This window comes from Pleurodeles waltl, chromosome 3_2 (genome assembly GCF_031143425.1).
Source record: "Pleurodeles waltl isolate 20211129_DDA chromosome 3_2, aPleWal1.hap1.20221129, whole genome shotgun sequence".
Classification (NCBI taxonomy): Eukaryota; Metazoa; Chordata; class Amphibia; order Caudata; family Salamandridae; genus Pleurodeles; species Pleurodeles waltl.
The window spans coordinates 33553584-33567879 of NC_090441.1; the positions used below are offsets into that span (position 1 = coordinate 33553584).

Consider the following 14296-nt stretch of genomic DNA (forward strand, 5'->3'; position numbering starts at 1 on the left):
TGTACAACTAACAGCAGGGTTCAGAGACAGAACTTAAATAGTCTCTGGAATTTTGCTTGGATTTGTGTATTTTGATGCTGCAACGTTACCACTTATTATTTAAACTGTATTATTTAAAATACAGTACATGGCATGCATCTTTTTTAATCTTGCCTCTATTTTTTTTGTGTTGTAATTTTTTTTATTGATTAACAAGACTGTATACAGAGAAACAGTATAGCCTGCCGTGGGTCAATACATAAAAAGAACAGAACGTAGAAGACCATCAATTGACTCATAAACAGTGAAAGCAGAGGGAAATGGTGAGGATGATCCACTTTGCAAGTGTGCTACTATCTAGCGAGGGGATGGGTCTCTGTAGGGCCACTAGGGTCTTGGTACAGGCTGGGTGCATGTTAACCTAGGGATTGGTGGGTCCCGCACCCTAAACCATGTCCGTGGTCGTACCCAGCGGCCACGGGTCGCCGAGGGAGCGAAACTGACCCTTGGTTGTTCCGAACTTCATGCTGCGATGGGGAAAAGCATGGGAGGTAAGTATTTGGTAGTGAGGTCTAGTTAGGGAGTGGCACAGGAAGGTGCATTATCCAGTAGGCCTTGACTGTGGGCCGTTATTTTATGGTTGTAGGACCATGTGTCCATACCATGGTATAGCAGAGGGGGTTGTGGAAGTGAGGGCGTAGAAAGCAGACTATGCCTATGTGAGGGGGTAGTGTGACGGGCTGGGAGGTAAGGCTAGGCACTAGTGCGTGATTGGATAAGGTAGGATGGATTAGGGAGGGGTGAAGTCAAGTTGAGGAGGGCCAAGTGACGACAGACAGGGTACAGTATAGTAAAATAAAATGAGCAGGAGGGGTGTGTAGGGGAGAAGGAGATAGGGCAGAGTAGGGTGGGAGAGGATGAGATAGGTTTATCACGAAAGAGGAAGAGGGAGAGGGAGAGGGAGGACCTAGCGTCCAGTGCGTTCTGAATGGGTTTGGGGGTGCATGGGGAAGAAGAGTAGGCAAATGGGTGGAGGGGGAGGGCCGTGAGGATACCTGTCTAGTGAGAGGAGGAGGGTGTGGAATAGTTATTCAGAGTTAGAATGGTTGGACGCGGAGTATGCTACGAGTTTTCTGTGGGAAAGAGCGCCCCTGTCTGCTGATACTGGGTAGTTTGGTGTTGCATTTGGTATATGACGCGTTCATGCACGGCAGTTCGGATCATTGCCACCAACCACTCTTCCGACGTTGGGAGGGCAGGGGACCTCCAGTGGCAGAGGATCATGATCTTGACCGTCGCAAGGGCCGCATGTAGCAAGCGCTGTTGCGGGCAGGTTAGCTCAGGGGTATCTCTCATGGCGTGCAAGAGTATGAAGGAAGAAAAGAGTGGCATCTATAGTGTCATGGAAGCACTAAGGGTGGAGCCTACAGCCTCCCAGAAGGGCAGGATCAACGTACATTCGCATAGGACATGAATCAGACCACATTGGGTCTCCAGACAGCGGCAGCAGTTGGCGTGGGGTAAAAGACCCATTTTGTGCAATTTCGCAGGGGTCTGGTACCAATCGTGAATCACTTTAAAAAGGTAAAACTTTAGGCATGCTTCTCGGACACCTCTGTTCAGGGCCGCTAACATATCCATCCAGTCCTCCATCTCAAACTCCGGCTGGAGGTGTATCTGCCATATGGAGCATAGATTGTCTAGAAGGGGTTGTGAATAAAGGTAATGTGCAAGAACCCCATACAGGCTCACCATCACGCCCTTGAAGCTGCCCCAGGTCTTAAGGTAAGACAGGACAGGGAAGACCTGTAGGGTCCAGGGCCCGGCCCCCATGTTATGTTGGAGACAGTTTTTGAGTTGCAAGTAACACCACTCTCGACATTCTCGATGATCGGATCCAAAAATTCAATGCTGGCTGAGCTCCACAGCTCCCAATGAGGGATGGACCCTTCTATCTGTAGGCCGTTATTACCCCATATAGGGGCCCGTGAGTGGAGAAAAGGATGGGTGTCTAGGAGGCGATGTACCCTACTCCAGGCCGCATGCATCTCCCTCAGCATCAGGTTACCGGGACCTGACTGAGGGGGGCCTGTTTTGTACACAACACTAAATCCGCCCTGACTTGACAACAACATACGTTCCATAATGACCCAGTGCGCTGGATCCGTTACTTCGGGTAGCATATAAGCTAACTGAGAAATATGTAGAGCTATGGCATAGTGTTCTATCGACCGAAGCCCCATGCCTCCATGAGACTGGTGCGGCACTGGTTTGGCTGACAATAAGCGGGCGGGAGGAGCCCCACACGAAGCCTCTGATTGCATTGTCGATCTGTCTGAGGGATGAGAGAGGCACCTGTATGGGTAGCATGCCTAGCACATAGGTATAGCACAGCAGTGTAAGAATTCTCATCACCTGTACTCTCCCCCACATGGAAAGGCCCAAATGAGACCATTTTTCGAAATCTGTAGTCATGCAAGTGATGAGTGGGTCTAAGTTGTCTGCTACTATGAGCTCCAGTCCTTGATTAAAGAGGATTCCCAGGTATTTGAGGTGAAGCGGTGTCCAGCGGATGGGTAAGTTGTGGATTGCCGCCTGCTGTTATTGGAGAGGGGCAGCGCTTTGCCTTGTCCCAATACGCGGAAAGGGTCGCAAAGCTGTCAAGAATCTCCAATAGGGCCAAAGGGAACGGCCCAGGTCCATCAGAGTGAGCAATATATCATCTGCATGGAGGTAGAGTTTAGACACACCCCCACCGCAAAGTTTGTAAATTGAGAAGATTTTCGAATTGTGGCCGCTAGCGGTCCATGGCCAGTAAAAATAGAAGCACAGAGAGGGGGAAACCTTGTCTCGTCACTGCGTATTGGAAAGGGATCCGATCTAAACCCACCACAGTTGATCTGCGCTGTTGGACAATGATACAGCAGCCGTACTTTTGCGATAAATTGGTTGCCCAGGCCGAATTTCCACATAGATGCGAATAGATAGTTCCATTCAATACAGTCAAACTCTTTTTCAGCGTTGAGGGACAGTGCTAGGGCTTCGTCTGCCATGTTTCTGGCCTCCACTATGGCGTGTGAGAGGGTGGGGAGGTGGTTTCTAGAGGTGCGACCTGGGATGAACCCCACCTGAGTGTGATGTATTAGGGATGGGATAACCTTATGTAGTCGGGCCGCCAGGATGCTGGCAAGTAGTTTGTTATTCCCGTTCAAGAGAGAAACAGAGCGACAGCTACCACAAAGAAGGGGGTCTCGCGCAGGTTTGGACAAAACCGCAATCACTGCTCTGTTTGAGATGGAGCCCAGCATTCCTTCTCGGTCAGTTTCATGAAAGGCGTCGTATAAGGAGTCTGCTGCTTCCTCACCAGCCCATTTGTAGAATTCCATGGGGAAGCCGTACTCCCCCAGCGATTTATGACATGGGAGATTAGCTTTGGCCTGTGCTATTTCAGTCTTGCTAATTTCCCCATCCAATAGGACTTGACCCTCCTTCGCAGGTGTGGGAGACGGAACCTTTCTAGGAAGACCTCCACTTGAGTGGGACTAGCCATTGCTTCTGGGGTATACAAATGGTGACAGAATGCTGCAAACTCGTTGACAATAGTTGGGTCAACAGCTCGCCCTTGGAGAACAAGATGGCAGGGACGACCTGTGCAGCTTCCCTCTGATAAAGCTGGGCTGCTAAGAGCCTGCCAGCTTTTTCCCCCTGGTCATAATGACGCCTCTGCAGGCGTTACAATGCATATTCGGCACAAGATGTATACAGTTCATTACGGGCCACTAGGGCTCATTCTAGGTGCTGGTGTGTAGGTAATGAGGGTTGGGTTGTGTATTGTTGGGTGAGGTGTACAATGTTGCCCTCCAGTTTTATGTGGCAAGCTAACCTTTCCTTGTTGGACTGTGCAGTGTCTCGCATCATTTGCCCTCGGGTGGTTGCCTTCACGGCCGCCCACAATACCCTTTGGGACAAGACTGTACCCTTATTATCTCGCATTGAGGGGGAAACATGGGCCCCCAATTGTACTTTACACTGAAGTGTGCGGTAGCGGTGTACCGCTCCAGGGTTTACAGCACTGTGTTACCAGGCCTGTATCAATAGTCAGCAGGATTGGGGAGTGGACCAAGAGGGCACACTCTAGAATTCAAGATTTGCGAGCCTGGGCCACTATGTATTGTCTCACCAGAAAATAGTCCAATCGTGACTGTGTTCTGTGTACCTGCGATAGGAATGAGTATTCTCTATCTGCCAGGTGCGTAAGCCTCCAGTGGTCCACCAGCCCATGATATGAGGCAACGTCCGTTAGTATTGCCTTGTTCTGGTTGTTGCTAACATCTACGGGACCAGTGCTGTTGAGCACTGCATTGCAGGCTAAATTCCAGTCACCTCCTATGATGTAGCGAGATTCTTTGATCTCGGTGAGTAGGCAGTTGGTCTGGAGGAAGAACAAGTATTTGGAGCCTATAGGTGCGTAGACCGAACCGACGCATAGCATGAAATCCCCGACCTTCAGTTTGGCGAACACGTACCTGCCCTCTGGACCAGACCATGTTTTGGTCACCGTTACGGGCAGAGTCCTGCGAAGCACAATTGCCACTCCATATTTCCAGGGCGTTCCACCTCCCTCTGTTCGCCGCTTTGGGCAGCAACTGAAAAACATTTACACTTACCAGTCCTGGCGTAATTTACTGAAGTCAGTAGTGTCAAGATGCGTCTCATGGAGCCACGTCAGTCCCTTTTGACTGGAGGTACGAGAGTACTTTCTTAGATTTCACGTAATGGCTCAGGCCGCTGACATTCCAGGACAGGACCTTGAGTGGGTGGGTGGAGAGAGGGGTCTGGCCGGCCATGGCAGTGGTGGGAGTGTGGGGTAGGCTAGAAGGGGAGGGAGGAACTGGTTGAGACAGGGATAGGGTGTTTTTGGAGGAGGGATAGGACTGACTGCCGGAACGAGATGTTAGACTTTCTCGTTACTTGGTCAGAGAAGGGGAAGGGAAGAGGATGGGGGACGCTGGGTGCCCGCCTCGGGTGACTGTAGTAAGTGGGAGTGGAGGAAAGCAGAAGGTCATATAAAACAGGTGGGAAGGAAAGGAGGAAAGGAAGAGGAAAGAAGGGTAGGTTATGAAGCCAAGAGGGAGGAGAAAAAGGGTTCCGACTGTGGATAGGGATGTACCCCCCAGGTAGGACCTGTAGACCACGGGTCTAAACCTGTGTGGCCAGCGCAGCTGAATGGCCCGGCAGGGGGGCAGGGCACAAGGGGCGATCAGGGCGAGTCACGTAATGGCCATGGGGGAGATTCGTGGGGATAGGAGGGCAGTATAACGGTGATCATCAAACGCCTGATGAGATCAGGCCTATTTTCACAGATTCGCAGGGGGAAAAAGGTGGGGGGGTGACTGGGTCACCGCTACATAGTGTGGATGCAGATCTTCTGAGCACCCTGCCGCGCAGGCGGGGAAGGGCACGTAGGCAGCTATATAGGCAGTAAGAGCAACCTTGGTATCATGATGGCCAGCTGCATTAGCAATAAACAGTAAACAGCAGTGCACAGTTTGGCAATACACCCCCAGGGAATGGGTTGAACACTAATACATCATAAAACCACATAAAGTATGAGTTACAGGGCTTTAATGGCTCACATCAGACGAATAATGGCATGTTATACAACAGCAACCACAGCTCCATGCATCTTGTGGAACTGTACTGTGTGCTCATTATGACTAGTGCAGAGCGCCACATGGCCGAGAGGTATGAAAGAGAAAAAGAGAGGACAAAGAGAGCCAGAACAGTAATAGAACAGAGCAACAGAAATCATGGCTCTTGGTTGCCATCCATTGATCTACATTTCTGACCTAACTTCAGCATAACTAGGCCCTAATTCATAAAAGCATGCAATAGAATACTCAGCTGTCCATCGGAGCAGAGGGCCATACTTCTCAGTACAGTCTTATCCCCATGGGCAGGAAGGACCCACTCTCCCATTCAGATGTCAATTAGAAACATGTAGAGGTTTCAGAGGGGAACAGGACTTATCTCTATCCTGTTGCTGCGTATGTTGCATCACTGCCTGGAGTGCCAGGTCTCTATCCCCATAAGGCCTCGAAAGTCTCTCCCGGTCCCTTCCCCTCTGGTATGAGTCACCATTGCGTTGGGTCTGTCTTCCCCCAGAGGTAGGTAAGGGTGTTGTGCCCGGGGGGCCGGTGGGCTGCCCTGAGGGTCTGTCTGGAGGTGTTGTGTCCATAGCTTGGATTGTCAATCCATGCAGGCAGTGTCATAGGCCTTCTGGGTCATAGAAGTGTTTTGACATGCCATTCTAAGTGATCCACATTCTCACTGGTTCAAACAACCCATATTTCACATTCATTTGGCGGAGTTGAGGTCAAAGTCCCAGAAATGCTTTGAGGCGGTGGCTGGTCTCTTATGAAAAGTCCACAGCAATCCGGACCTCGTAGCCCTCTGCTCGGATTGGGCAATGGGAGCGAGCTGCCAAGATGAGTTGACCGGCCTGCCCATGTCGCAGTAGACAAGCAATTATCGAGCGAGGCCGAGTTGCTCCATCCTGACGTCGAGGTCCCAGACGATGTGCCCTCAGAAATTCCAATGAGAGGATCAAAAGTTACGACTGGAATTGTGGGGAGGGTAGTCCGGAGCAAGTCTTGGACATCCGACCCTTCCAATTGTTCGGAAAAACCGAAGAAACGGACGTTGTCTTAGCAGCTCCTGTTCTCTAGGTCAATGAGCTTAATACGTAAGTAAAGGAGCTCTTGATCCCATTTCGGTGTGGTATCAAGGTGGTCCTCTATCATTGTCATGCTTTGTTCTAGCCCCGTCACCCGGGCCTGAAAGCCCCCAATATTCAAATGTATGGATTTGGTCTCAGCGTACAGATAGTAGAGTCCATTCCTTCCAGTCTGCGACCCACAGCCATGATTTCCTGGAGTATACAGCTCACAGCGGTGTCCTGCGCTCGGCTACCTGAAGTGGTAGATGGTTCCGTCTGTTGAGGTCCCTTGGCGGAGGACATTGAGCATGGGTGATGGAGGGCCTCAGAGAAGAGAAGTTGCCAGGCTGGCTTACTGGTGGATTTACAGGCAGATTTGTCATTAGGCATCTCCAAACCTTGCCTCTAGGTTCAGCTTCGTGAGGTCGCTTTCGAGGAGCTATGTTTCTGGCAGATAAGTGGGCTAAAGTACAGCATAGGAGCAGGGGGGGTGAGACCCCTAGTTCTCAGCCTCCGCAAGAGTCTGGTTAGTGGGAGCGCGTTCACTGTGCACGACCTGGTTCCGTCCTCGTCTACCTGGTAACCCAGGTGGGGGCCAAGTTCTTCCTTCAGGGGTGTGTCAGCCTTCCTGCCTCTGCCTACCTGTTCATCGCCCAATGTACAGGAGGATGGGAGAGGGGTGCCACTACGGTCCGCCCTGGGTCTCTGGCCTCGGATGGGCCCCCCGTGTGTTCTGGCGGTGATCTGGCCTTGTCACTCTTTTACAGACAGAGGATCACCACCCCTCTACGAAGCCTGACAAGTGGCTTTTTCAGGAGATGGGGAGAGGATTCAGGCACTGGCATAGCGGTAACTCCTGATGCCTCCCCATGGTAAGCCTTGGTCCTTCTATGGTTGCAATAGGTGCTGGTCTATTTACGGCCTGTTCTGTGCACCTGGATTGCCATGTGGAGGTGATGTTGGTCCCTGGTGGGGGAGGGGAGATGTAATCTGCCTCGCTCTGTTCAGCCAGGCCTCACCTGCGCGGCCTTGGGGAAAACAGACTTCTGTGGAAGGGCCCCCCCCAGGCCACCTGAACGTGTTGCGCCGTTTGCGGGGTCGCCCTGACCGTAGCAGCAGGTATCCGCTGCTCCCCAGGTACCCTTACCACCATCCAGGGCCCGCCGCCACGTGGAGCTCTGGGATCAGGATCAGGTGGCAATCAGCTTCTGTGGCCAGACCACGCCCCCTTGCCTTTATTTTTAACTGTGTCAGGTTTGTTCTTATTAGTCAAACTGGTCCATATTTTCAAAGTAAAGTAAATGGTATTTTGTTTCTATCTTGGCCGTAGAATCGAAAAATGTCCCGTTCAAGGAAATTCTACTCATTCTTTCGTCTTTGAATATTTCAGACTAGCGCAAGCACTATTTTCCCATAAATCACTGATTTGCTTTGACGAGAATACTAACAAGCTTTTTGAAAGCTTAAATGTTCCCTTGTTTTATGAAGGCAATTTGTACCTTACTGTTTTGATCTAGCCTTACTTTGGGGCTTCTAGTTTGTGAATTACTTCAGGGTGCTATGTGGTAAAAACATAAATGGACTAAAACAAGTTGGAAGCAGATGTCATCTCAAAGTCAAATTCCCAAACGAAGGAATGTCAGCACAGAAATAGTTTATTTCTACTAAGGCTTCACCCCTTTACAAGCAATAAATAGAGGAGATCGGAAAATTGATTCCCCTAATGGTCATTATAGCAGAGAGCACACAAGGTGCAAAACCTTGCAAGTGTTGCGTCTTCACGAAAGTAGAAATTCAGAGTGCAAGAGTACTGGGCATGCCAAATTATACTCTTTTATGTTTGGAGGTAAAAAAAACGTTGTATGCATGTTGCAGGTATTTGAGAGAATTTAAATTGTTCATAGCTGAGACGAACATTAAGCCGTTCACCAGTGTTTTTTTATTAATAGAATGTCAAATAAAATCTATTTTGCCCCAATATTTATGCTAGTGTTCTTCTTAATAAATGAATAATTTATGTTTTAATGCAAGTAAAAATAATTTGACAAAGTAACTATACTGCGATTTCATTTTAAATGGTATTACAGGAACAATAAATGATAGGATCATATTTGATAAGGCTGATATATGACAAATTTACAAATTAAGCTTAGATTTTGTTTTAAAATGAACTTGTGGGCAACTTTACTTCTTTGTACAGCTGCAAATGACAATTAAAAAAAAATCTAATGAGCAATGTACATTAGTTGTTTACAAAATACTTAAATATTTTAGTTCCTGCTATTTAGTCTGGTGATTGTTTGCTATGAAAGGCCGTGATAGCAGTAGAAACCCGAGCGCTACTCTATCTGCAAGGCTTATGTGAAGGGGCCCCATGAGAAATCATTGGCAGCACAGATCAATGTAATGCAATTGTAATTGTAAACAAACCTTTTCAAATTATCTCTTCCCCGGCACAGAACTCATGGACAGGGTGACCTTTCCTGCAAATAACCATTCATGCAGGCAGGTAGTGATTAGAAAATGCGTGTATCCCATTATCATAACAGACTTAATTTAGCCTAACTACGGCTGCTTGCAGCCTAAGGACAGGTGATGCTGCTGAAGTATTTTGAATATAGAGCCACTAGCTAACCGGCAACGCTTCCAAATGTAAAGTGAATTCCCACATAAAATCGCAATTACATCCAGAATTGCTAATAGTAAACTTAAATGTACATATATTTTAAATACACAACTTCTTGCTTTAATTTCCACACAAGAGAGTATCATAACATAACTGTGCACAAACTTACAGCCACTCAAACCTCAACAGAAAGAACACAATAATGCTGTCATTTGCAAGGGTGAGCTCAGCATCTTCATGGACAACTTGTAAACGTCTTAACTTAATCCTAGCCGGACAATGCTGTATCACATTGAGTATAAAGGATGGCAAGCACCAACATTTGTTGCAGCTTGAGCTAAGGCTATGGTGTTTGCTCATTGCACACACTGTTGATGGTTCCGAAAAAAAGCCAATGCAAAGAGTCCATGAATACAACAGCCAACCGGCTGGAATTGTACATTGTGTAAAAGGAGGTAAAATAAAGGGAGAGATGTTATGCCACATAAAGAAACAGGTCCATCCTAATTCAGGAATAAGGTAATCGCCACATGCCATATATTCAAACACATACCTACCTTTGAGACGCTGCATCCCAGCAGATATGAGGAATGGTCACTGATTTCAATGGAGTGCATATTTAGTATTGTAATAACTTAGAGGAGCAGTGTAAATATCTTAAGTACACAAACATTCTAAAGGGACTGGTCCAGGCACACAAACACATTTGCACTCAAGTATTTCTCCCTTCCAGAAACACACTAGGTTCTCGTAATGCACACTGCCTTGCTTTCCATCATCTTCTTGCACTCAAAGTTCCATACTCACCTTTCCGCTGAACCTTTGACCAGTATCTGAAATGGCTTCTGGTGCCATAAACGCTGGTGTTCCAGCAGTACTTGAAAGCAATGCATCATTCCCTTCAAACTGATTACTGACTCCGAAATCAGCAATTTTGATGTGACCATCATCTCCTAAGAGAAGGTTTGAAGGTTTGATATCACGGTGAATAATCTTCTGGTAATGTACTGTGAAAAGGAAAACAAGATTTACATGTATAAATACATCACTAGGAGAAGGCCACCTCACATTTCCTGTCTATATTTCTACACATTCTAATGAGAGGAGTTGCATGTTTAACATTTATCCAACCAAACCTGCTAAATATGAAAGACTGCTCTAAAATAAATGTGAAATGAACATCAACAAGTAATATTCTCTCATAGCATGAATGAAATTCACAAATTGATTCCAATCATACTCCATCTTAAAAAAAGGTTTGCCTAATAAATACTGGGCCTGATTCGCAAATTGCATTGTGTAGTGCATATAGTATTACTACAGTGGTACTACTTAAGTATACCAAAATGCCATTCACAAACCTAAGAGGGTAAATCTCCACCTTCACCTCTCCTATATTTTCTATGAGAAGATCCTCACGCATGTAAGTTCTCTACATGAGGCCCGGGATGGCTAGAAAGAGAGGCGCTCTTATTACAGAATGAGATCGGTTTAGTAATAAGGAGGGGTATAGGAAGGGCTTAGGAGGGAATTGGAAAGGGACATGCCCCCACCCACAAAAGCATATGTCCATTGCTATTCACAACCTGCACTTCTAAAGTTACAACATCCAAAAAGGACCCAAAACAATAATACATGTACTCCAGCTCAGAGCTGGGGTAAGTCCAGCCCCACACATGGCCAACCACTGGTACTGCAATGCCCTTCATAGAAAAATAATGGAGCAAAAACCCATGGCAAATAATGGTAAATTAAATGAAATTATTTAAACTGGTTAAAAATATAAATAAATGTAATTTCATACTTAAAATGTCTACATACATTAAATTTAATTAGTTGAAGAAACTCTGAGTTTAACAAATCATACACATTAGTCTGCATTAAAATATAGTTACATTACTTTCAATTAATTCTATACATAATTTTAAATAATTTTTCTAACATAATAAAACTGTCACATTTTTACTTTAGGTGTGATTTTATTAAATGTACTCCTGGAAAATAATTTTCATTTAATTTATTCAAAATATTAAAATTTTAAAAGACAATTAAGTTATTTGTGCTTAGGCATTTCTTTATTTTTTCTACAGCTAAAATAAATAAATAATAAATTATATTAATAGTTAAAATATAATATTTTTTTCAACTTTAATAAACGTTTTTACTTTTACATATTTCTTCTACTTTTCAAATTAATATATAAAAGTAATTTACATTTCCCACCTAAAGTGAAAAATATGTTTCATGCATTAGTAATGATTAAAAGTGATGTACAGATTTAAAAGTAATGTAATTATATTTTAATAAAAGTGAACATTATGGTGGTTATTATGACCCTGGCAGTCTCATGACCGCCACGGCCAAGGTGGCAGTTTCACCGCCAACAGACTGGCGGTGAAGACCGCCACATTATGAGTGTGGCAGTTTGGCCTCTGCCAACCCGCCACATCTACACTCATACCGCCAGGGTGGTCGGAGCCGCTGGGCCGGAGATGAGCATCTCCGACCCGGTGGTCCACAGAAGACCACCGGTGGTGTTAGGAGCCACCTTTCCACCAGGGTTTCTGCTGCAGAAGCACCACCACGAGAACCCTGGTGGAAAGGCTACCGGTGACAGGGAATTTCTTCCCTTTCACCGGTAGACAACTCCCCCCCCTCCACAAGCACTAAACTCCCCCACCCTCCCTCCAGGCACAGAGTCCCGCCCTCCCCATCCCCTTCCAGGTACAGCACCCCCTCGCCCCTCCCTGCATACATGCACATGCACACAGACATCCACATGCACCATGCATACACTCATTCACCTACACTTACAGACATGCATTCACTCACACGCATCCATACAACCACGCATGCACACACCCATCCAAACATGCATACTCACACCCATCCAAACATGCATACTCACACCCCCCAAACATGCATACTCACACCCATCCAAATACGCATTCACCACAGCACTCATACTCGCATACACACATGCATAACACTTACAAGCATACGCGCACTCACTTCTACATTCAGACACGCATACCACCATGCATTCACACATTCATGCACACATGCAGGCAACACACACTGACACACACACACACATCACCTCCCACCCCCCCACCCCAGTTGCACAATCTAATACTTGGTCCGGAGAGGTGGTCGGTCGGCAGGGAATGGGATGGGGCGCTTCCACCTCCAGCAGCGCCCCTCCATCAGGACACCGCCACACCATATTATTGCACATAATATGGCGGTGTCCTTCTGGCGGGGCGGGGCTGATGGTGGAACCGCCACAGCGCCTCTGCACGCCAGCACGACTACTGCTGGATTTCCATCCAAAGTGTGGCAGAAATCCAGCAGTACTGGTAATATGGTGGGCGGAAGACCGCCAAGCACAGGCGCCCGTGGCTTTGGCGGTCTTCAAGGAAGTCATAATGATCACCAACGTCTTATTTTTTAGATTAAAACAACGTATTAAAATGTATTAAAATAAAATAAAAGTATGTTTTGCTTTTAGATAATTTTGTTACAATAAATTACAATTATTATAAACATATTTATATTTTTAGCTATTTTAAACAACTTAAATAATTTAATTTGTTTTCTAAATCTCTTTATTGGCACTTTTTTGTTTTCATTTAAACATCTCGGCCTTACATCTTTTCAGTTGTAGATTAAGCATGTAAAACATCAAAAAAGCTGTTTCTTGCCTATATTAAACTCATCTCCTGCTGTTGTCACAAAAATGTCCAATCTTTCTTGGGCATTAGTTCTGGAGCATTGTCAATGTACAGCATCAATACCAGTTTATGTAGTATTGCTATGAAAACCTCATAGCCTCCGTATTTAATCATCAACTATTTGAACAAACTTGAATCAAACAGAAAAAAAAAAAAGTGAAACAAAAATGTTGTTAAGGCAGGTAGGAATTGTTAGGTCCGTCTATTCTTCTGTAGGTTTCAGCTAAGAGGCCTAAGGAGGGGGGGGGGGGGGCAGTCATTCTACTTATTCCTGTTGGTCAGGCCACCACAGTGAATTTGTTAGTTCCATTCCTTAAAAAATAAAAAAAATAAAAAGAGAGACTTGCTAAAGAGCCCTTGCTCAGTAGCCCAGGGTCCATGATGACCACCGTAACAGGTCTCTCATCGGCAGCCATCTTTACTTATATTCTCTGTTCCACCTCTCTCCGGTCCTGGTTTATCCCTCATCTGATATATGTGTTCCTCAGCCAGTATTATATTTCTTTACATCTTGTGTCTCATGTCTCTAGTCGGAGCTTTCCCCCATGTCAGATTCAGTCCCTACAGCTGGGTTCAGCCACCTGTCCGTTATCTCATCCCAAAGATGTACCATAGGGCGCCTCCTAATCCCCCTAGCAGCCTCCTTCCTAAGTGCCTGCCCTTCAGCTCCTGCCCACTTCGTTAGATCTTTATCACATGCAATGAAACTGGGACCTCTGGCCAATTTCCGGGCCATTGTGATATGTCTCTTGGCCAAAGCTACTGCTAGATCTAGGAATCAGGATCCAACCCTGCCTTTTGTAGTCCTGATTAACTTCCCCAATAGATAGATCTCCAAGGTACAGGGGAGCATGCGACCAAGTGTGTGATGTAGTTTGTTTATTATTGCCTTCCAGTAGACCTGTAACAAAGGGCACTTCCACATCATGTGGCAGAATTCATGTCAGTCAGGCCACATCTAGGGCACCTCTGGGCCTCCCCACCTTATATCACTTGTAACCTATATGGCGTCAGGTAGGTCATGTGTAGGAAGTTAAATTGAACATACTAAAGTCTAGTGTTACGGGAGACACTCCTTCGGTAGGACAGCATCCTGGCCCACTCTTTATCCGGTATCTTTCCCTAATATCCCTTCCCACATTTCTCTCAGTCTCTTTAAAGGCATACGCTCCATGTCACTCATAGCTCTATATAACCAGGTAATCACCCTCCTAGTTGACCCCAATGAAAGACTAAACT

The 14296-nt window shown here is 46.3% G+C and overlaps 1 protein-coding gene across 3 annotated transcripts in view; it reads right to left on the reverse strand.

Annotated features, from left to right (window-relative positions):
* CAMKK1 (calcium/calmodulin dependent protein kinase kinase 1) overlaps window positions 1–14296 on the reverse strand; it is a 1090978-nt gene that overhangs the window by 290368 nt on the left and 786314 nt on the right. For all 3 annotated transcript variants that reach the window (XM_069226681.1, XM_069226682.1, XM_069226683.1), the window contains one exon: window positions 10131–10330. In XM_069226681.1, the coding sequence (XP_069082782.1) occupies window positions 10131–10330 (200 nt within the window). The remainder of the gene's footprint in view (window positions 1–10130; window positions 10331–14296) is intronic.